General features: G+C 34.6%; 2 protein-coding genes and 1 non-coding gene across 6 annotated transcripts; 2 read left to right on the top strand and 1 right to left on the bottom strand.

The window, feature by feature from the left end:
* The first annotated feature begins 2,363 nt into the window (after positions 1-2,363).
* LOC106117457 (teneurin-1) lies at positions 2,364-19,129 on the top strand. Of its 3 annotated transcripts, none has more exons than XM_013311785.1 (8): positions 2,364-2,522; positions 13,828-13,936; positions 16,858-16,992; positions 17,218-17,355; positions 17,531-17,660; positions 17,764-17,900; positions 17,999-18,195; positions 18,768-19,129. In XM_013311785.1, exons 2-8 carry the CDS (start codon positions 13,870-13,872, stop codon positions 18,930-18,932), a joined length of 969 nt encoding a protein of 322 aa, XP_013167239.1. In that variant the 5' UTR covers positions 2,364-2,522; positions 13,828-13,869; the 3' UTR covers positions 18,933-19,129. The 3 variants fall into 3 exon arrangements, with proteins under 3 accessions (XP_013167239.1, XP_013167242.1, XP_013167241.1); XM_013311788.1 differs by lacking the exon at positions 2,364-2,522 and adding an exon at positions 6,668-6,803; XM_013311787.1 differs by lacking the exon at positions 2,364-2,522 and adding an exon at positions 6,821-6,954.
* On the top strand, positions 5,034-5,106 carry TRNAR-UCU (transfer RNA arginine (anticodon UCU)). Its single transcript has one exon. It is a non-coding gene; the product is annotated as a tRNA-Arg (tRNA).
* Positions 18,910-23,313, bottom strand: LOC106117456 (beta-2 adrenergic receptor). 2 transcript variants are annotated; one of them, XM_013311783.1, is made up of 8 exons: positions 23,243-23,313; positions 22,568-22,804; positions 22,073-22,334; positions 21,161-21,308; positions 20,734-20,804; positions 20,453-20,556; positions 19,640-19,820; positions 18,910-18,943 (listed from the first exon to the last, which is right to left on the bottom strand). In XM_013311783.1, coding segments are annotated over exons 1-7 (984 nt in total). In that variant the 5' UTR covers positions 23,244-23,313; the 3' UTR covers positions 18,910-18,943; positions 19,640-19,659. The 2 variants fall into 2 exon arrangements, with proteins under 2 accessions (XP_013167237.1, XP_013167238.1); XM_013311784.1 differs by having other exon boundaries at positions 22,073-22,127.
* Between the last annotated feature and the right edge of the window lie 467 nt (positions 23,314-23,780).

The raw sequence follows: 23,780 nt of genomic DNA, 5'->3' as shown, positions 1-23,780 counted from the left end.
CTTTTAAGGGTGCGACCAAACAATAACGCCATAGGGTTTACTCTCATAAAGTATATAGCCATCGGATTTTATTGCGACCAGTAAGTTTTTACAGTATCTCGAATTTAGCCGCCTTAATGTGGTTCTTTTAACTCGAATTTCTGAACAAGAAAGTAATTAAATTATAGCATCTGAGATAAAATAGCTTTGAAAATTAACGGATGAAGTCTTGATAAATGCTATTATACCTTATTTGTTTCAAATTGCGAAAAATGCATAAATCTAAGTATTGTAAGGAAGACAGTCTGACACTAACCTTATTAAAATATCAACGTTTATGTCCCCTCACTAATCAATCTGACACTTGACTTGGTAACGAAAGCGCGCCATTCGCGCCAAAAGGTTCTAACTAATCTTATATATAAAGATTCTCGTGTCACAATTTTCGTTCCCATACTCCTCCGAAACGGCTTGACCGAATCTTATGAAATTTTTTGAGCATATTGAGTAGGTCTGACAATCGGCCAACATCTATTTTTCATCCCCCTAAACGTTAAGTTTTTTTAATTCCGCGCGGACGGAGTTGCGGGCGACAGCTAGTAATATTTATAAGTATATTCTAGTATTGCGTGTTTTTTAACTTTAACTGATCGAAGTCAAAAAACATAGCAGCATCTATGTAGGATTTATTACTAGTTTATTTATAAAAAAATCTATAAATATCATTACTGTTCTAAGAATTTAAAAAGAACTTTAAGTGAGAGAGATAAAGGGTATTTTAGTATGAACGAAATATTCTCTACATAAAAATGACATCGATCTGGTATCACTTTTGTGAAAATCGAAACTTTAATTCATATTAACTCAATACCTTATTACACACGTCGACAATAATTTTAAAAACAACCAACATAAAAATGCCATTCAAAAAGAAAGAACAATGTTATTTACAATATTGATACGTTACAATAAAGAAAAACATGATTGTGTTGACTGTAAATTAAACTTTGTAAACATTCAGAGTCTCATATGACATGCGCCTACGCATTTTTTTTATAATACGTCTTTGAAACCATCAGATTTGTAAGGATTTGTTGTATAACTGGCCAGTTTCCAATTACTCGCTGTTTCCCGCGACTCCGTCCTTCGGATTAAAAAAAACAACTTAGTAGCCTATGTGTTCTTCCAGGCTATGGTCTATATCAACGCCAAATTTCAGCGAAATCCATCGAAACTTATTTACTTTTAAGGTTTTCATTATAACCCGATGTTTAAGCTACATGAGGTTTATATAACCTTGGTTAAATTAACTTATTTATGTGAAACCCTACAACAAAACTATCTCAACAGTATCTCGACTGCTTTATTAAGTTATTTACTTTGCTATTAGAATCAGAGTTACACAAGACACTTAAAAGGCTTTGTACGTATTGTTTATTTTTGCCTGTTTGTAAGTATGTCTTTATAAGTGCCTATATTGTAAACAACTAAACTGTTTTTGACGTGTGAGGTGTTGTGTACAGAATAAAACACTCTGCCAAATACGTGGCATACTGGCCACTAAGACCTTTGCCTTTTTAATTAAAAAGTTATGTGAAAAAAGGAGAGAATCGCGCGGGAAATGTGAATGTTGTCACGAATAGAGTTAGTCGGCATTGTCAGTCGATCTTCAAACGGTCGAGTTTATTTTGTTTATAATAATAAGAGTTGGCAAGCTTTGATAATAAATCAATACACGTGTATTTAAAGTCATTTTCACCTTTATTAGATGCAGCGTCCAAATGTGAACTCCCTTAAACCACTGCAAAATTGGCAATTGAACTTCCTTCGTGATAATCTTAATACTAATTAGCTGTATTTGCACAATAAGGTGAATATAACACAAACAAGACCTTTTCAGTCTGAGGTTCGGTCCAGAAATTGTGCCACACTTCGTGATATGTCAGTGACAACCTTTGTTGACAAATAAAAAAGTAAATCAGCAATCGAATGCTGTAGAGCATTTATAAGTCCATAGCCAACAACGACATTTTAATGTTCAAATTAAAATCCATTCCAATTTGAACGAAACTTCTCTTACACCCAAACTGAATTACTCAGTATATTATAATAATTTCCCATTAATTAGTAACTGAATACTTACTCAGTGACACGATAAATTATTTTAATTTTTTAAGACAGTTTTACAAAATTCGATATGCACTAGACAACTTTAGGTTATTAAAAAGTTTTCACTTTAATATAAAAAAGCGTAACCTAAAAATGCTCTGAAAGTTTTAATTGCGTTCTTATTAAATTAAAATCGAGTCTAGACGAAAACGCGTAAAAAATTTCAAGAAAGATCAATGCGCAATGGCGCGAACTGTGGCAGTTGGTCTGTGAACGTCGCGCTGCACGCATGCGTCGCTTGACAGCTGTTATCGCGCGCGTTGTTATGGTGATGTGACATCAAAATATAGATTAAAAATATTACGGTTTTTTACCCTGTTAATAATTTACCGAAATTGTGCTTTGTTATTTTCGTATGCGTTGATTATATTATGGTAAGTGATTTTATTCAATGCGTAATAAAACAACAGTGATTATAGAGGATTTTTTGCTGACAATATGTTTATTTCGCGTGTCAAAATTTATTGTAAATATACATATGTAGTTTTAGTATTGTTTATTACAAGCTGGCTAATGACCTCGTAGATGGAAGCATGTGTATTATGTTATAGATCTTAATTCGAATCCTTTACTACCAAAACTTTTGTTTTATAAATATTCATAGCTGTAACCAACTATGTTGGAGAAGTATTATCAGGTTTCTGTAAACTTCTCGTTAAATAAATCGTTCCTTTTTCCCAAAGTCATCACTTGATATTCGTGATTTCTAAATTCATACATCACATACTAACTATGGCAATTTGATACGAAGTCTATAATTAAACGTACCCTTTCGATTTACACGTAGTAAGGTCGTGGCCCAATTCAGTAATATTAGAGTCCCTCATAATTCCTCACGCATTTACAACACTCATGTTAATTTCTTAGTTAATTGATTAATAGTATCTCAAAGTACTCTATAATCAAGGTTTGTCAGTGATGCCTATATTCTTTAGTTAGTTTTTACTTATGTTTGTTAAATAAAAGTTGCTCAAATAGCTGTATGATACTAAAGGAGGTTACAATTATATTTCCATCCATATTACTGTAAGAATAAATATTAATAATGGCCATTGCTTTATGATTTTTAAATAAAAAGGTCATATTAACAACAAGTTTGATATATGTGTGACGGATTAAAAAACGTATTAAAAATTAAAAACAAAACTGTAATTTAAGACGCGATCTAGATATAAATCAAGGTATCCGCATTGTATAAAAACTGCAGTTTTAATTAACTTTATTCGTAACGACAATTCACTTGTTAAACGGGTTACCTTAAACTTTTTTTATTGTTAATGGAATAAGTTTAAAATGTCATTACTCATTAGTCTTTTGGGGTATTGTAAAAAAAGAGAATGGCGGATTTTAATTTAACGCAAGTTTCCATTGTCAATAAATGACCATCAAATATAATGAATTTATTACATGTTATTAAGAACCCTGTAATTATTTAAAACGATAAAAGGCTTGACGAAACAGTAAAAATGACGTAAAGCTAACTACAATAATCAATACCTTGGGCATGTTCAAAGAAGCCATATGCAGTCTCATCCTTGATGGATAAAATAATGATTGTACGCATGTCCCGACTGTTTAAAATAAAAATTTTATGAACATTTAACACAACAGTAACGTAAGATTAAATAATAATTTGATGCTGCTTGTTACTACGTGCCTGAAATTTAAAAATAATACATATTTGAAATATTATAAATGAATATAAATAGCAGATTTACTAAAAATAAAACAATAATGTGCAACCATTAACTAATCTTTACTTCTTTATTTTATTGAGATAGTAAGAAATGTTTTTCTTTTGTTTCTATTTCGGTGATCGATTTTTACCGTTTACAATAAAAGTATCGATGCAATTTGTCCGTTATTTTTGTTACGGTTTTGGACACATCACTATTTTATTTTGGCAGAATCGTGTGTAGTTTTTATTCAAATTGGAAGAGGTTTAATGTCATGTTTCTCTTTTATTTATTATGGAAGTTACAAAAAGCATTTAGTTTTAAAAGAAATGAAATTTTCCTAATTTGCCTCAAATAATCTAATACAATGGTGTCTTAAATACTCCTAAATTTCTTATTAACTTACGCAATAGGCTAAAGCAAAAAGTGCGTTCCATTTTCAAACATCGTAATAAATACAAAGCGCTAAATATTAACTAAAAGCTGTCCTTCGACTCCGTCCGCGCGGAATTACGAAAACATAATAAGTAGCCTATGTGTTCTTCCAGAATATGTTCTACATCTAAAAAATCGCATTTATAATATTAGTACGATAAATAAGTTTTCTGTGCCAATTTAAATAACTAGTCTAGTAAATGCGTCGTATTCGTCTCGCCTTGGGAACTGCAAAGCAATGAACTTGAGCATTACGAATTCGAGACCTCTTCCTCGTAACTTCGGAACTGGTTTGCGGAACGTTTTGCTCTGTCTAGCCATCGCCATGGGAAATATGACGAACAAAACTTATACTTTCGTTCGAGTTCCATGCAACATTGTTATGTTGTGCGTTGCGTTCGGAAATAACTTTCTGATGCGTTGCCATTGTTGGAACACCGTCAAAAACATGTTGTCATACTTCTCAGTTTATGAAGTTTTATCTAATTGTTGGCTTTTCAAGCTTCGCAGATTATCTTGCAATGAAAGGAATAAATCCAAAGATTTTTCCTAATTGTGTGTTAACGTAAAATTAAATTGCTATACAATACAATGTTTTTACAACTATGCCTAAACAAAACGAAGGAATATGATCACTATTTCATTAGGAATACAATTCCTTTTCAAATACAGAATGTTGTTTCAATGTGAGTTATATGACGTCATCGTAGTGAATACTCGTTGTGTGTGGCGTTTAAATAGCAGAAGTAACGCAATTTCACACACACTGTTGTCGTCCCTGTGGCGCAGAGGATAGCGCGTTGGACTTCTAATCCAAAGGTCGTGGGTTCGATCCCCACCAGGGATGCAGAGAATTTTCTCCTTTTTTAAAATCTTTAAACAAGGCTAGGTTGTATTTGCAAAAAAAACGAAATTGAAGGAAATGTAAAATAGTTGTGTATTTTTTGTAAGAATTTTTTTCATATTTTTTTTTTTACTTTTTTGTACAGATTTCTTTTCGTTTTTGCAATTTATAATATGTGAATAAATTTTAATTAGACCTGTTTTTTTTAATAAAAATTCCTTATTAATAAAAATGGCAAATATGTTTTTTAAAATTGCCAAATATGTTTTCTGCGAGTAACTTTCATGGACACAAATACTTGACACTGTTATCGATGATATCTGGTTTGTCAACTTCCACTATCATCTTTATATTAAACTAGAGTTACCATTAACGCGGGATTATTTTGTGGATTTGACAAAATAAAAGATAGTTAAAAAACCAAAAAGGTCCTTAAACTCTTTTTCTTGCAGTCATATTTTGCTCTGACATTTTACAATCTGACTGTCATTACAACGCATGCAATATTAGCTTCTTTAGTAAAAAACAGTCAGTCCAACAAAACCATGGTTACCCAATTGCAATGTTACCGGTCAGTCGGTCAATACATTCTTCTATGTTTGTAAATTACCATTAAACAGTTTATTTTGGTATGCGTACCGGTTTCAAAATAACCTAATTTAATTATTTACCAAAAGTAGCTAAGATTGTTTTTTCACACTATCTTACTAATATTATAAATGCGAATGTTTGGATGGATGGATGGAGGTTTGTTCGTAGGTATCTCAAGAACGGCTGACCTGATCTCAATGAAATTTGGCACACATATAGAACATAGTCTAGAAGAACACATAGACTGCTAATTATGTTTTTTAATACCGCGCGGACGGAGTCGCGGACAACCGCTAGTAACTAATATAACCCAGGTCGTCTTCATTAACCTTTGTGTTTGCATGTTTGTTTATCTGTATTACGCAAATTGGCGGGAAAAACGATATGACAATGACGTTTACTGTTATCGTTGTACAATGCAGTTTTTAACAAAGATTAATATTTACTTTTGTGCTTGAGTTGGTAACAATTTCTTTCGATTTAATTTGCAGAAATTATCTTTTTAACCATTTAACGTCAGATAAACATTTATGTTTGCTTAAAAATAACCATGGCCTGCAAAATCTTGTATTCCGCCATCTTGCTTCCTTGTGGTTTGACGTATAGTCAGACCCCTTGAGGCTATTTGAACAGGATGCGAGTGTGTGACCTTGTGTGAATGTTCTAGAAACCGATGTTACTGCGACACGGTGCGTGATCCACTTTCCAATAAAGTCGTGAATATGTCGCGTCGAGTAATAAAGCATTGTTCAATGTAAATGTACTTATATTTAATACCGATCGATAGCCAATTTAAATCATGACACTTACTGCAAACTGCGATTTAATTGGTTACAGAATGACGACAAAATTTCCAAAAGTAAGTAAGTGTAACATTGTCCAATAAAATTTCATTATAATGACTAATCAATAAGTCGGAAACCATTTACTTTATCATTATAATGATAACATTACAATCAGTTAACAACCACACTTAGACATCGTTTGACGAAGTTGTCTGTAAACAAGAAACGAACCTTCAAGTGTTGTGTTTTACATCTGTAAATGTGTTTTAAATGGTGTCAATTTTTGGTGTAATAAGATTGAAATTTTGAGGTTATTTTTAAAAGGTAACGTTTTATTTCTTTGTGTAAAGTGTTATTGAGTGTTAATAAATAAAAGTGGATATTATAAAGTGTTTCTTGACTTAAATGTTTACGAGATATTATAAGAAATGTAATTTTTTTCGACGGATGTATTATTTCCCGAGATATATCTCTAGTAAGTATATTACGGACAAAATTAACAAATAGTCTTAAACGCACATTCTACATATAAGGGCGTACTTATAAACAATTCTGAGTCATTCAAATCAAATCATGTAAAACGTAATCTTGAGTCACTGACCACACAGTGTGCCAATGCAGTCAACAGTATTTTTATGCGCACTTTATGCGCGTACGGTCCTTACTTTGTGTGAGGTCGAATTACTTACGACATACCGTTATCGAATTTTATATTGATAAAAATTATGAAAGACATTTTATTATTTATATTAAACAAACATATAATAAAAAATAGAATTGGCTTGACGTTTATTTTCAATAAAATCTACTTAAACTAATCTATAATAATATTATAAAGCGGAAGAGTTTGTATAAACACGCTAAGCTTAGGAACTACTGGTCAAATTTGAAAAATTCTTTTTTTGTTGGTTAGTCCATTTATAGAGGAAGGCTTTAGGCTATATAACATTATGCTGCGACTAATAGTTTAATTTTAATTCCGCGCAGACGGAGTCGAGGGCGACAGCTAGTACTATGCGTAGTTAAATAATACTTTAGTAGCAGTCGGTCTTCTAGTAGAAAAAGATAGCTTATATAGAAATCGATGTTAAGGAAATCAATGTTACTAAAATATTATCGTGGGTTTCTGAGACCAAATCTCCGTTTAAAATTTATTATCTCTGTATTGTCAAAGATAATGACAGGAATGACGATATGTTTCATATAAAGATTTTGTTTTCAGAAACCAACGATAAGAGACACGTCCTTCTATATCCTATTTGTATTCGTATAATCGATGTCTGATTAACTGATACACGACAACGGTATATAAAGTGGCTGCAAATTGTTCTACAAGGTAAAACCTGTCCAACATACCTCGTAACTTGGTCAGTGTCGTATTGCGATGCACTCATCTTAATCTATATTTTTACCTTTAAAACTTCAAGTGTTTTAGGGTATATGATTCGTTATTGGCCACCTACGGTATAAACATTTTTGTTTGACCTTTATGCAACATCTTCAAAATCCTCTTAGGGTTGAGATTTTTGTCTACTTAAGTTTATCCTGTCATAATTAGTATATACTTTTTGGTTATTAAAACCAGAAATCTTGGAAGCTAGACCCTCAACACATGCGTCCCAAATCCTCAGTAACCTTCCTACATTGAACCATAGCAATTACGGTATTACTTATTATTTTGTTTGACCATCAATCGAGATTTATAAAAAATATTCTTCCATTACGCGAACGCAATTTTTTTTGTAGTAGTAATTTACAAATCAAGTCCGTATCTAATTAGTGTTACTTAGCTATACAAGTTTTTCTCATTTTCCTTACAAGACTTGCAGTAAGTTATATGAAAACAGCTACTATTATGTAACGCGATGACTCACTTGGTTAATGTTTACGGCGACCTTGGCGACTGCTATGTTTGTTGTCCCATTGTGTTAACTCATGTGAATTATTTATTTATTAGTTTGTGACCTGTTCCGTGTAACAGTGTACTTAGGTGTGGGAGTTAGTAAACTGTTTTTTCTATATCATAAGGTGGCAAACGAGAGCCCTTACCTAGGGCTGTCACCTCTTTGACTTTTACCCGAATTTTTCACGTTTGCGAATTTGTTATGGCTACACTTTTGACATTGATGTCTTCGAGTCAGAGTGAAGTATGTTACTGGATGTTGCTTTTTCATTTGTTTTCGTCGTCAGTCAACAGATCCAGGGTTGTCAGTGAAGTAATTTTAGTTGCCATTGTTTGGGTTTACGTTTATTGTTAAGTTGATAGCCCTATCGCGGAGTGCATGGATAATTTCAAGAGGCGGCTCTCACGCGAACACCGCATCACAGCGGAAGCGGTAATTTTAGAAAGTTTTTTTTCGTAAATCTTCAGAGAAACTACGCAAATCGGCGAAGAGAATCATTCGAGCCGTGAAACAGGCAAGAATTTGGATATTAGATTGCAACTGTTCGATTAGAGTTTATTTCTTTTTTGTCTATGTAAATGTTGTTAACCAAGGAGTATTTAAGATTAAGCAAATAACCTCTTTACAGTTACCAATTTAATTTATAGCATCTATAGTTTTGCCAATGTGAACAACAATTGGAATGCAATAAGTAACCATGACCTTTATTTTACCAGAAAAAAAATATACGTAACTACACTTAGCGATTGAAACTCATACACAACAAAAATCTCAAACAATCATAATACCAGAGCAGATATTTAATTAACTTTATCTTTATAAAGCCTAAGAACTATTGTAGAACTTATTTCTTAGTTGTGGAAGTTATTAGTTGTTGAGGGCACGTTAGATTGCAAAAACAACGTGCATATTATGTCGCTTTCTTCCGTTAAAACATACTTGTGTTACATTTTATTATTATTTCATACTTAATCTAGATTTATGTGTAACTAGCTGTCGCCCGCGACTCCGTCCGCGCGGGATTAAAAATTGATCTTGTCCGATTCTCAGACCTACTCAATATGCTGACAAAATTTCATGAGAATCGGTCAAGCCGTTTCGGAGGAGTATGGGAACGAAAATTGTGACACGAGAATGTTATATATAAGATTTGTTAGCAATACCTTCATACTTGTTATCCAATACGATGTAAACCGAGACCGGGAGTTCACGCAATGCGTGTTGCATGGGCTTTTCTCAATATGTATTGCTAATACAGTATTACGAATAACGTCGGTTTAATGAACTGTATCACATATGCATCTACTTTTCTTCCGCCACTTCTTCTCCCAGCGATAACGCTTTCCAAAGTGGTAGTAATGTTAGCATTAGCAATCAGATAATAGCAACCGATCAAGCCGAGGTTCGGCCCTCTCGGGCACCCTTGAATCGGAATGCTAAACGCGTAATGAGTGACAGCCCAAGCCGAGGTCCCCTCTCGGGAGCCCTTGAGAACAGTCACTCCATGGAGCGTCCACCGAAGCGATGCAAGAGCTCCGATGACCTCCCAATCCGGTAACTATAACGAAGTAACAGCCCGAGCCGAGGCTCCTGAGGGAATCCTCGAGTCTTGTTACTCTTAAACGAGGTTCAGGCTAAGCGACATCTGCGGTCGGCCACCTCAAGCCCGGTGAAGCTGTAAATGCCTCTTCATGGCAAACAGTGACTAATCAGTCACAAAAAAAAATGACGTGCATGTCAAACGTCAATCTCATAGTGGGATTCCATTGCTCATAAAAAAGGGCTAAAAATATGTTTTTTACTGGAACTTATCTACCATAACCTAATGAACGAATTAAAATTTTATTTTGCTGTAATAAAGATCAATTATTACATAAATCAATTGTCAAGATTTATTTGGAATTAACTTATCGGAAGAAAACAACAGACACTTCGTTAATTATATTTAAATATCGAAGCATAGACTATAAAAGCTATATTTATGTATAGAGGAATCTAGATCAATTTCAAATGTGGTGATAGACGAACAAAGAAAGCGCTATGGTCGAATTGTTTGTATCCTATGTGCTGTGCAAAAGCAGGAGTTCCCATATGGCACGTCACGCCGCCTAGTTGCCTACAATGGAGGATTGTTTTATATGAATCCAGTTGTCACATAATAGGGTTGTCACTAATACATTTTGTATATTAAAATTTTAATGATTGGTTCAAAATCTTGATTTATATACAACATGCTGTATTTAACAAACAAATTGTATTGTACACGTAATAATTAGAAAACGTGATTAAATTATATTGTTTTAAAAATATAAATGATTAATTATGTAAGACATCTTATCATTTAACTGATTGTATGTACGTGTGAATTTAGCTAATGCCTTTGAATGGAAACATTGTAATAGAAATCTCTGATCAAAGTTGTTTCAATTGTATATTGTAGGCATATTTGTTTTGCGAATCTTTTGGCAACCCTAATTAAAGAAGGTTATGTTCGGCCAGCGGCTTGCGTTCAAACTGACCGCGTGAAATACAACACACGCTTGCTGATTGCTGGATCCTTCGCAACCTATATTTTGTAAATCTCCGAATGATATGGTCCCCTTTTACAGATATTAAGGGCAGAACTGCCACAAACACAATGGAAAAAGAGTTCAAGAGTAACTAATCAATATTTCTTTCAAGCATTTTAAACTTAAAACTATTGATTTGAACCCAATACCTTATGATTGAATGTTCATCATCTGTACCTTTAGACTATTGGCGCTTCAATTATATTTACTCTATTCATTTTAAAGAATAACTTCGGTAGATAAGAAATGGAATGTATATCAGATACTGCCGGTGCCCTTTGAGAAGAGCGTGATGATGCGCTCTGAAGCCGCTATCGTCGGTCACGATCCTACGCGAGATAATTCGTTACCCGTTCCGTTTGATGACACATGTACAGTCGCGTACAACAATGTTTAATATTAAGAAAACATTATCTAAAAATAATAGGCGATAGCGAATGTTTTTGTCCAAATTCTTCGCCCATAAGAAACTTGGTATAATAATTATTTAATCTGAGATTCTACAGTTATAGTTAGGTTTAAAGATAAGATATCAAGTTTGTAATAACAGTTCTAAGCCTTGCTAAAGTTTTATTAAAGTTTATGTGAGCCTGAAGCGTCACTATAACTAATAATAAGCATCGGCTATAAAATTATTCATAATTATAATGTAGGCGACTGTACTAAATTGCGTAAACCGACCGTATCAATCGCCTCTCAAATTTAGATAATCGATTTAATTGTTGAAATGTTACAATTTTCGCCATTTTCTTTTTATTTCCTCGAAACGTTATTCAACGACCTTAATCCGAGATTAAACGCTTTTCCTCTGTTTCGATGTTTGAGATAGCAATTGGTCTACTGACTTTAATTTGTTTTATCAACCTAAATAATATAATAATTTTGGTTACCGTTATCAATCAAAAACTAAGTAAACACGTCAATAAGTGATACTTCATCACCATCATCATCATCAGCTCACTACATGTCCCCACCGAGGGGCTCGGAGCCTACCCTAAGTTAAAGATGACTAGACCTTAGTCAACCACGCTGGCCCAGTGCGGGTTGGTTGACTTCACACATATCTTTGAATTTCTTCTCAGATATGTGCAGGTTGCATCACGATGTTTTCCTTCACCGTAAGAACGTCGGATAAATGTACATATGTAAATCGGAAATCGAAAAACACATTGGTACATGGCAGGATTCGAACCCCGGACCTGCAGTTTGCAATTCAACGGTTGAACGAAACCCTTGAGCCACCGACGCTCTGTGTGATACTAAGTGATACTTATCAACTTTAATTTGGAAAATTAAAGGAACCAACTTAAGGTAGGCTCCAAGCCCCTCAATAGGAACGTATAGTAAGCTGATGAAAGGAACTAAAGATATTAAATATAAAGAAAACGAAATATGCATTTTGGTTATAAAAAAAAAACACTAATCTATTTTACTAGATACGGTCCATCAGGTTATTGACCCAGTTATTGACCACTCTACCATTAATATTATTGTTTATTCATATTTCAAATAATAAAATATTCCGTTATAAAATACAATTTATTCTGTTCTTAGTTCCGTTAATACATCAAAGCAATAATATTAAGATGACTATCATTTTTCTCACGGTCTGCGTTACCATTGTGATGTAAGCGAAAGATTGGGCAATACATTAACTGAGGAATGACCTCCAAATTATAATAGCCTTTGATAATATAATAGTATTCTTATAAATCACGTCTCTAAATTATAGACTGAATAATTAGTGTCAATAGCCAAATGTTTAAGGGTACGGATTTCCGATCACGAGGTCGGGGGTTCGAATCCCGTCATTCGACTATTGTCGTAAACCATATTCTAGCACAAGTCTAGAGCTTAGTTGGAATGGTAAAAGAAACAATAGTAAATTTTCCAAAAAATCTTCTAATGTGTTTAATTACTAAAAAATAAAAATTGTTTATGTAGTTATAAAACTTAACAACTTGTTGAAATAATATAAATTACTAAAAGGCCGCTCATTAGTCAATTAGTATTAGACGGAAATTCATGGATCAGAAATTCGTGGTATGATAGAAAATAAGTCAGACATAGTCTTTGCCACCGGGGAAATCTGGGACGTGTAGCTCATAGATCTTACTATTAAAATAAAAGTTGTTTAACACGCAAGTTTAGATGGATGTCTGTTAGATGGTATCTCCGGAACGGCTGAACGTATATCACTGAAATTTAGAATTTGAAGAACACATAGGCGACTATTGGTTAAATACTTCTAAAGGTGCCAGCATAAATTTTTAAGCATGTCTTATTTAAAGAAAAACGATCTTTGTCTTGTAGTAGAATAAAAGTTAACAGACCCAAAACATAAAAGTAAATCCGTCAAACATTCCAATACGAGATTGTCATGGCAACAGAACAGTGGTCTCCGTGTGAACCGAGACTAAAATCATTAGAGCATGACGTTTAATTTAGATATTTCTAGTAAAAGCTTCTAACTCGAGAATATTATACGTCAAATGTATCTTACTAATATTATAAATACGAAAGTTTAAATAGATGGATGTTTATTAAAATGTATCTCCATAACGGCTCAACAGATCTTGATGAAATTTTGTACAAATGTAGAACATAATCTGAAGAAATATATAGGCTACTAATTAAGTTTTTTTTATAATGCCGCGGACGGAGTCGCAGGCAACAGTTAATTAAGTATATAATTTTGTAATTACAATAGTATTAAAGATGTCACGAACTAGCAACATCCCCACCACGGGCTCCCATCTCGTGACTCCAAAGTATTTTTCCTATCAGTGTTAATTAATCACTGTAAGATAATTTATCTTATCGCTCATCATAGTTTGCTGAGAGGTTTTCTTTAATTCATCTTGTGTGTTGTAGACGTGAGGTGCGCTGTGCTGTGCTGTGGACTGTGACGTCACAATGGCAGGGTGGGGGTTGTGGATATTCGCCCTGTTCGGGCTCGCCCTAGCTCAGGGTCCAGAGAAAAGTAAGTTTTGATTTTCATTAATGGATGTTCCTATCTATAGGATGCATAATCTTTGACACTAATTTGACAGTTAAGAAGTTCAAACCGGAGAAACATAAAACTTATTCAAAAACAAAATTGCAATGTTCCTATGAACGTGATCTATACACTAATATTAATTAATAAAGATAAATGATGTTTAATTTTCACATGGCAACACCTTTTTCATAGACAATGTAACGTATTTTTACCGCGAAAACCAATGAAATCAGATATTTGACATTACGTAACAGAACATAGTAGATTTATTTATTACCTAGATGTTATTTAATCAGATTGAAATAGAATATTCTAAAGATCACTAGAGACTAAGTCTACTACTATAATTATTTTAAATATGATTAACTCTTAATTAAAGTATTGCCTAATGGCGGAAAACTGACAGTGTTTTGTCAAAGAATAAACGTAGTCAGACCATATAATATTTCATATACTGTTTTGGCTTCTAACCATAATTTAACATATTTTAAAATAGGAGTAAAATTTGAAGTACTCAGTAACCATATTTCTTCGTACTCTTTGTTCGTAACTATATTTACGACATTTGACGCAACTCACACGACCTGCCTTTTTACTAACTGGGTCAAACAACGACTACATGATTACCTTATCGGAACCGAATATAGGACGTCTTACACCTTATAGTAACTCATGTAAATAAAACACAACTGAAATATTTACAACACTTATAGCCGTACTAGCGTACGTTTAATATTCCTTTTTAGGTTTTGTTTTTCCGTTTTTGCAATTAAAATTTCAAACAGTGAAAACTTCTTACTTTACTCTTAGTAAGTAACCTAAATAAATGCTATTGTAAAAATAATGTCATTTCGATTTACTACTGGCTGTAAAATACATTTGATGTAGCATTAAAAAAAAGTATGCCCATAGCGAAAATCTTATTTACCTACAAATTTTTATTGCTCTTTGGTAAATTTTGTTCAATGATCTGTGACGTCACGGAGACGATTTTCTCGATTAACCATAGCATCTAAGCCGCAGAATCATAACGGTACACTAAAATAATCGAAAATATAGATGTGTTACATTTAGTAAATTGTCTACTACAACTGGAATGACAAGTAAATAAAAGGATTAGGAAGTAAAAATTAGTAAAGTAGCTGCCACACTCAGACGGTGATATAGACACTAAGACACTAATACTCTTAAAAACTTGTTTAATATCCAGTTCTCTGAGTGCGACAGTGAGTTGGTGTTGAAACCGTAATAATTTGAATAATTTTAATGAAAGATCGAAAGCACCCAATTTCTGAATAAATTAGGCCGTAGTTTCACCTGCTTTATTATAATCGAATCGATTTGACCCTATCGATTCAATCAACGAGCCGATACATCGATTCTTTACACTCGGACAATAGGGCACAAAACTGGGCCGACCACCTTTATAACACGGAAATTATGAGACCCAATGCTTTATCGATAACATTAAAATGTTTTTGAACTATTAAAGTTACTTATTATTATTAGTTCTTCTGCATCACCATGGAAAAAAGTAATACTGGATAAAAATAATTACTGTAAAAGTAAAAGTAATACTGGAAAAAAAAATAATACATGTTGTTTTTTCAAACATTTTGTCAAACAAAATGAAAAGGATAGCATGTCCTGGGTTCGAATCCCGTCATGTACCAATGTGTTTTTCGATTGCCGATTAACATATTTACATGTATTTGACGTTCTTACGGTGAAGGAATACATCGTGATGCAACCTGCACATATCTGAGAAGAAGTTCAAAGACAAGATCTTTTAATTTGAAGTCAAACAACCCGCACTGGGTCAGCGTGGTTGACTATGGCCTAGTCAAACGTGTGCTTGGGTAGGCTCAGAGCCCCTCAGTGGGGACGTATAGTGAGCTGATGATGACATGTCTCAAGTACCAGTAAATAGTTTTAAGAACAGAAAGTAAAATTAGTAACAACCTTGAACATGATTGATTGAAGAACCTTAAGCCTTAAGGTATGCTTAGTCAACATCCAATGTAAACAATTGTAAACCACACTTATACTGATAAACATTATCTTGCTTAAATCAAACAAGCACTGGAATTAGATTTATGTTTGCGGTAGTTACTTGTCGTAACTACCGCGTCTGTTTAAAATGGATTAAAGAATTGAAAAGTCATTCCGATAAATGTGAGAGATTCAGGAAGTGTGCTGGAGTCTAATTTAGTCCACGTTCTCTTCCTGTCTTTTTCTTATAATAATGAGAGGAGTTCATGAAGAGAAAATGTCCTCTTTCAGTACATACTCTGTCCATTAAAGGTAGGCAATTGCAGATGTCTATGGGTAGCGGTAGCTTTGCTAGTTCTAATAATTCATGTGACCGCTTACTTGATTGCCATCGTATAATAATTAAAAAAAATAGTAATAACTAATTAATAAATTTTCAACACTAAAAATCTATAAATTACGCATAAAAATTAACTAAAATATGCTGTACTTGGAAATTTATGTTCGTGCCCCAACGTGTTTTGTAGCTTGTTTACTCTGTGCAAAATATGACCGAATGACATGTCTTAAATCGATTACGTTATGGCGCGAAATATTTACATACTTCAGCAAGTTAGCAACAGAATCAACAATACATGTAACACTTCCCTGCTTACGTCATCATCCATTGTTAGATAATTTCACAGCCCATCCGTCTGTCTGTTCACAACAATCACATGTTGACGTCCTCATAGGCAGTAATTTTAATGTGTCTATTCTTCAATTCTTTAATGATTGAAAGGTAATAATTTGTAACATTCAAAAGGAATTTTTCAGTACTGTACTTATTATTTAAATACGGAAGCTCAGTACGGAAAAATTCCTTTCTAATATTACAAATTATTTATTTATGTTGGGTATATTAATTGCAGGGCGCACAGGCAATGTTTGTCACGCGGACATGGACTGTCCTGACAATGCGTTCTGTCGGCAGAGTAGCTACTGCGTCTGCAAGGATGGATTCGTATACGCAGCTGTGAATAGCACTCACAAGGGCTGCTTGAAGGGTAACTAAGATTTACTTTGTTTTGTTAAACACCTTCTAGTTAAAGCCAATTATATATCCATAATTGATCTGGTTAGTTCAATCCATAGATAACTTGTTGCTGTATTCCAGGTTAGGTTTCTGAAAAAAAAATTACGATAAATTATCCATTTTTATAATCATTTTCTGTTACAACGTCTGTTCTCTGTTTTTAGGATTTAGTTGATTTTTGTTTTTATCTGTACAGAGGCGCGTATGGGCGAAGAATGCGTGCAACACATCCAGTGCCACTCCACCATGGGCGTGCATTCCGAGTGCGCTGACAGCGTCTGCGCGTGCGCACCCAATGCGCATCTCGAAGACGACCGCTGCTATGAAACTGCAGGCAAGTTATGACACAATGTACTTTGTCAGTGTTACTAACAGCAAAGTTAGTTATTGTTCACGCGAAAACTTTTTCATACTAAACTGCTATTTGTCTTCAAAAGTTAATTTTGCTTTTTATTAGCAGCACAATGTTCGGTTTCAATTTTCATATTAGAATCGTTGTTCGATTCCAGTGATCGGCGAGCGGTGCGTTGTAGACCAGAACTGTTTCCTGGGCGAACATGGCACCGAACGTCAGGCCTTCTGCGTGCGGGGATATTGCACGTGCCAATTACAGTACAGCCCAAGGGATAATGGCACGAGGTACGATTATTCATTAGTTAACTTTTTAATATTATTTGTAACTCTTACCAGTAACCACGGTGGCTAAATGACTTAATATTGATCTGGTCTATGCTATCTTTAGATGCGTACGGGACGCGACTCTGGGCGAGGAGTGCGAGGACGAGCTGCAGTGTGCTGGCGCAGGCTTACAGTGCCGGGGCACCTGCCGCTGCCGGGACAACTGGGTCGCGCACCAGGAGACCAACTCCTGTGTAGAATGTGAGCTATTATAACATTAGAAAAATTCCTCCTTATCAATGTGATTAGTTGGCAGATGGAATTGCTGCTATGGTATATTTCTTAACGTTTGTCTACAGCGGTAAAAGCATTGAACGATCCGTGCGTATACGACGTTCAGTGCGACAGTCTGTCTGGCACGAAGGACGCGCGGTCGCCGGGCGCGGCGCTGTGCCTGGGCGGGGCGTGTACGTGTGCCTACAGCGCGCACGCGGCCGGCACACCACAGCACTGCTGGCACCGCCGCCGCCCCGGACAGGAGTGCAGGAGGGATGAGGTACACACAAACATTATGTTTCCTTTGTACATTAAGATCTTGTAGGTTATATTATCAAATAATAGAAAATCCTCTAAGACAATTGCGTTCCAAAAAGATTCAACACAATTCGGTTTGAATAAAAAATTGTAATTGTTTTAGTCTTTTAATAGCATCATAATAAAAGTAAATAAATTTACAAATCTATAATTTCATTAATGTCAGTAATGTAAAATTTTCTACATATATTCCTATTCCATTGTTCAATTCTAAATAGAAATATGTTTAAATTAGAAGTATTGTATACGATCAAGGATCCCAAAGGTTGGGTGAACGAAAAACTGAAAACTGAATAAGAAAACAAAAGACAGAGATAAGAACAATTGAAGGAGTCTTAAAAACTACATATCACAATATAGATCACAGAGTTATGTATTTAACGTTTAATTCAAGGAATATTATAAATCAACTAACTAACACATCTTTTGATATTAAGCTAAACTTATAACACAATATAAACAATATCACAATCGTCATAAAAGTTTTATAATTTAAAAACTAACAATGAATAAATATCACTCTATTTTTGCCAGGAATGTGTATCAGAAGAAGACGAGCCAGGATACTGTCTGTCGGGGCGATGCACTTGCAAGACTTGTTCCCCGGACGCGCGGGACTTTGGCAGCGGCGCGGCAACTATACGTCCGCCATACCTCGCAACAGCTGTTCTGTTTGTAGCCGCCATTTTGAGACACTAGCTTCGCCCGTTCTGCCAACGATGTTCACCAGTGTTGAACTTATTTTATAAAAAAAGATATCTCCACAGTATAAAGTAAAATAATTACAAATGCATAATATTTTGAGAATACATGAAATGTTTGAAAACCTATTAATTTAAAATTTTGCACTTTATTTTCTTAAGATTCTTAAAAATTACTATTTATTTATTTTCGTTACTAATGTACAGATTTAAAAATATTTGGCGTATTGTTGAAACATGTTTCTTTGTTTATTCTATTGCTATTAAGCAGATCAATTAATGTTGTTTACTATAAGAAATAATTTTAAAAATAAATTAGTTATTTATAGAAAAATTGTTGCACAAATTAGTTATAGGTTGTTGATTTATTTCTTTATTCTATTTGAAAGTTTATAAACTAAGTTGTAAATAATTTGTTGATTATTTATACAAATTCCTATAATATTTTGAAACCATTCCTTTGAAATAAAACGCAGTATTTTTCGAGTGCAATTTAAAATAAAATATTTTCGAAACCACACGATTCGAATGGGTAGTTTTTGTACCAAAGAATAAAATGATAGAATGTATATAAATAAAGTTTATTTTAAAAGATTTGTTTTTTATTTACGAGTATTTGAGGTTAAGTAAACTGAAAAATTTGTATTCCTACAATTTCTTATTTCCCTATTTAGACTATCAAGCCTAGTATATTTGCAAACTAACCTTCTTTCGTCAACCTGTCATCATCGTTCTGTCTGTGTTGTGCTTGTATGGGAGCCGAGCAATGCTTTCCGGACCCTTGGAGAGGCGACCGCGTACACCATTGGATTGATGGCAGAGTTCATGTAGCCCAGCCACGTACACAGCATCCAAACAGAGTCTGATACGCATGTACACAGCGCATCTACAACGTAAAGATAAGTTTAAGTCGCAAGGCAAATTGGTTGTTTAAGACGACGCATACCCATATGCGCCGTTCAGATTTTACCAGACCAGAATTTTTATATATGCTTTGTCGTTAAGACCTGCCCGCAATGCAAGTTGCTTGCCTGTTGCATACAATGTTGAAGCAATAAATGTCATGTATCGTCGAAAACAGTTGCTTAAAATTATTAAAGGTAAATTATGCGCGCAATTTATTTCATTCAATTATTGCTCTGGTACAAGAAAATGGAATCGTCTAAATGGGCTTTTTCACTCGTAGATCAATGGAAATGATACATTGGTCATAGTAACATGAGTCGCGCAAATGAAAAGGGGTAAAACCCCTGGGATGCTAATAATGCGAAAATTAGCATCACATCTTGGTTGATACCAATTTATAATAACTAGTGTAAAGAAGAAAATCCGAAAATGCACAGGTATTGACTCAACACTAGCCTTACTAAAATGTCGACGTTTATGTTCCCTCACTAATCATTCTGACGCTTGACTTTGTAGGAAAAAGCGCGCCATTCGCGCCAAAGGATTCTAACAATAATCTCTAAAACTAGGAATGCTAATTTTATTGAATTAGTGTAACAAATATTTTCTTACCAGTTGGGAGCATGACAAAGAACGGTGTCCAGCACACTAGGAAGAGTGTCATCAGCTTCAGTATGGTCATTGTGGCGCGCCGTTGACGGACTGAAAAGTTATCTCTGCAAACATCAATATTTAAATTCAATGACCAAACTTTAAGTCAGTACTTTATCTTTAACAAGAATATGAAATAATTTACAATACAAACGTATATATGAAACTATAATAGCTAAGAAACACATTTTAAAGTCTTCATGATAGCGTAATTATAAATGGTAGGAAGAATGAATTCTTACAGTATAGCATCTGGCGGAATGAGGGCGGCAGCACGTGTAAGCATGTTTAGATTCGGTAGTTGCCTTACGTCCTAAAATTAAAGGAATTTATTAGTAACTACATTTATTATTGGTCTGCTGTACATAAATCGTAGACCTGTAGATCACTGTTTTACAGTTTTTTGTTATGCAGTTTTAATTATTTACTTTCAATCTTACTAATATTATAAATGCGATAGTCTAGATGGATGGATGGAAGGATGTTTGTTAAAAGGTATGTCTAGAACGGCTTCATAGATCTCGCAAAAACTGTGAAGATAGTCTGGAATAACACATAAACTACTAATTACGTTTTTTTTTAATTCCACGCGGATAAAGTTGCGGGCGACATCTAGTTTGACTTATTTTGTATGTTCCATACAATTGATACGATTGATTCAATACATACGATTGAGGTAACTTCAGGCACTGGTGAGCGACCTCGGTGTGCGCGTATTGGCGGCGGCGCGGCAAGACTGCGGATTATCTTCGTGTAGAATACGATCATTACCACTGCCGGCGTGTAGAATGATAACATGATGCTCCCGAACACGTATCTGAAGGTTATAAACATCTATCAAATTTAGTACTGGAATATTAAAACTATAGATTTATCTTAGCATAACAAACAAGCACTTTTAATGAAATATACATTTTATATAGGTAAGTTAACCCTTCTTATTTGTATTGAAGACTCTCAAACACGTCTATTGTTATTGTTAAAATAGAATTAAAACAATCGAGTGAATGTTAATATAGTTAAATGTTAAACCAGAGTTGAATTTTTGCTCTTTTAACAAAGAAAGACAATGGACATACGCATACGCCAAGATAGTCATAATTACAAAATTGACCTGCAATCTGCATAGATTCTTCACCTTGTCCAGATCACTTATACATTTTGCTTCATATTTAAAAATTATCACTTTTTTTATACCATAAGGTGGCAAACGAGCGAGCGGCCACCTGAAATCCCTGATATAGCGAAGTGACCGTTGCCCATAAACATACGCAATTGCATATGCGTTGCCTACCTTTAATCGACGGAGGAAAGGATGCACAGAAAGAAAATATTTTCCCTTCCTATGCATCCTCTCATCCGTAAAGTCCACTTCCACTTCCCATCGTTTCCTTATATGAAAAAGGGTGAGAAGGGAAAGAGGGCTAAATTAGGCCTCCGGGACGCACACTCATCAGACGAAACGCGGAATAGCTTCCACTTCATGCCTGTCTTCTATGTGGTCGTGGTATTTCACCGGGCGAGTCGGGCCAATTCGTGCGAAAATGTTAAAACGGGCTCTACCACTGCTACTGTACTTACCCGACATTAATATTGACAGTACAAGCTTTCTGAGCTTTCCCAGGATCATGATGTTCTGTAGTTGGTATGAAGGCAGTTAGTAACGCAACAATAGTCGCGACAGGCCACACCAACATTGCCAGATATTTGGCGGAGTCGCGGCGTTGCGCAAGCGGTGACGTCACAGCGCGATACCGCTCCCAGCCCAACGCGCATAGAGACAGGATGGATGCGGTGCAGCCGAGCACGTCCAGTGTACTCCATATAGAGCAGAGAGTCTTATCTGATAAGTTATTTAATCTTACTTCTTACTAATATTATAAATGCGAATGTTTAGATGGATGGATGTTTGTTTTAAGGAATCTCCGGAACGGCTCAACGGATTTTGATGAATTTTGGCACACATGTAGAACATAGTCAGGAAGACCACATACACAGTCCATAATTCCACGAGGGCGGAGTCGCGGGCAACAGCTAGTTACAAATAAAAAATTGTAATAAGAAAATAAATTTTACCTAGATGAAATACGAAGAGCTCCCTCGCGCCACCTATAGGCATAACCGTAGTCCCTACCAGCAGATCAGCTGTCACCAGGCTCATGAGAGGATAATGTGAAGGCACCCGGCTGACCCGCCATAGCGCTAGTAGCGCCACCACATTGGCCACCACCGTGGTGAGAGTGATCACTACAGCTGTTGCCGCGAACACACACCAGGACATCGTCACCGGACCCCGAGTTATTACCGCACTCACTGTCCACATAAAAAAATTAAGATTTAATAATAAAAATGGACAATTCACAATGATATTTAGTTTATAGTTTTCAAGGAATAAGGAACTTCTAAGGTTTATTATGAGAAAAGGCATTTAGATTATGGGGGACCTGTAGCTGCCTAATGCAATAGTTTAAACTGTAGTTAATTTATATTCCTAAATTCTTCTATTCTCGTCCTCAGACATCGTAAAAATGTAATAAAGTAGAATAAATGGTTTTCAATCTAATATTATAAATGTGAAAGTTTAAAAGGATGGATGGATTAATCTCCAAAACGGCTGCAGGGATCTTGATGGATTTTGTCATATATGTAGAACATAGTCTAGAATACATAAGCTACTTATTAAGTTTATTTTAAGTATCGCGCGAACGGAGTCTAAACAAAGGTACTATAAGCAAATAAAATCACACTTACTTGTTTGCCATGTGCTAAAAATTAATAAAAATCCAGTTTCACATTACTGTTTCCAGCCAACAATATTTAATTTGACAACTAAATATTTTTATTTGAAGGTAGTAAGTAAAATTATGTTGATTCCTACCTTTATTAATCTGATTGTTTTCGTTCGAAAATATATAACTTATAAACATGCTTTTTTAATATATTTTCTTGTGTTAAGTTAATCTTACTTCTTACTAATATTATAAATGTGAATGTTTAGGTGGATGGGACAGTTGAAATTTGGTATACATATAAAATAAAGTCTGAAAGAACACATAGGCTACTTATTTTTTAATTATATGCGAACGGAGTCGCGAGCGACAGTTAATTTATGACATAAATCTGTTATGTAGTACAACAGCGCCACCAACCTATTACGCGCACAAAACACACTACGTAATAACATTAACTGTCAACATATATATGAAAAAAAAAAGTTTTGAAAGTGTCCCCATTCCGTTCTACAATTATTCCGTTTAACTAAAGCTTCATATACAAAACTTCATGTTAT

Source organism: Papilio xuthus, unplaced genomic scaffold, assembly GCF_000836235.2.
Source record: "Papilio xuthus unplaced genomic scaffold, Pxut_1.1 DF827680.1, whole genome shotgun sequence".
NCBI lineage: Eukaryota > Metazoa > Arthropoda > Insecta > Lepidoptera > Papilionidae > Papilio > Papilio xuthus.
This window is presented reverse-complemented; position numbering and strand designations above follow the sequence as displayed.

Excerpts from the sequence above, each read along its gene's own strand:
- LOC106117457 (XM_013311785.1), top strand. The coding sequence starts at position 13,870 with ATGGCAGGGTGGGGGTTGTGGATATTCGCCCTGTTCGGGCTCGCCCTA. Across the intron at positions 17,356-17,530 it reads CCGCTGCTATGAAACTGCAG|TGATCGGCGAGCGGTGCGTT; the intron begins GCAAGTTATGAC and ends GTTCGATTCCAG. Across the intron at positions 18,196-18,767 it reads AGGAGTGCAGGAGGGATGAG|GAATGTGTATCAGAAGAAGA; the intron begins GTACACACAAAC and ends TATTTTTGCCAG.
- LOC106117456 (XM_013311783.1), bottom strand. Across the intron at positions 21,309-22,072 it reads ACTGTCAATATTAATGTCGG|ATACGTGTTCGGGAGCATCA; the intron begins GTAAGTACAGTA and ends TATAACCTTCAG. Across the intron at positions 20,805-21,160 it reads TGCCTGAAGTTACCTCAATC|GACGTAAGGCAACTACCGAA; the intron begins GTATGTATTGAA and ends CTTTAATTTTAG.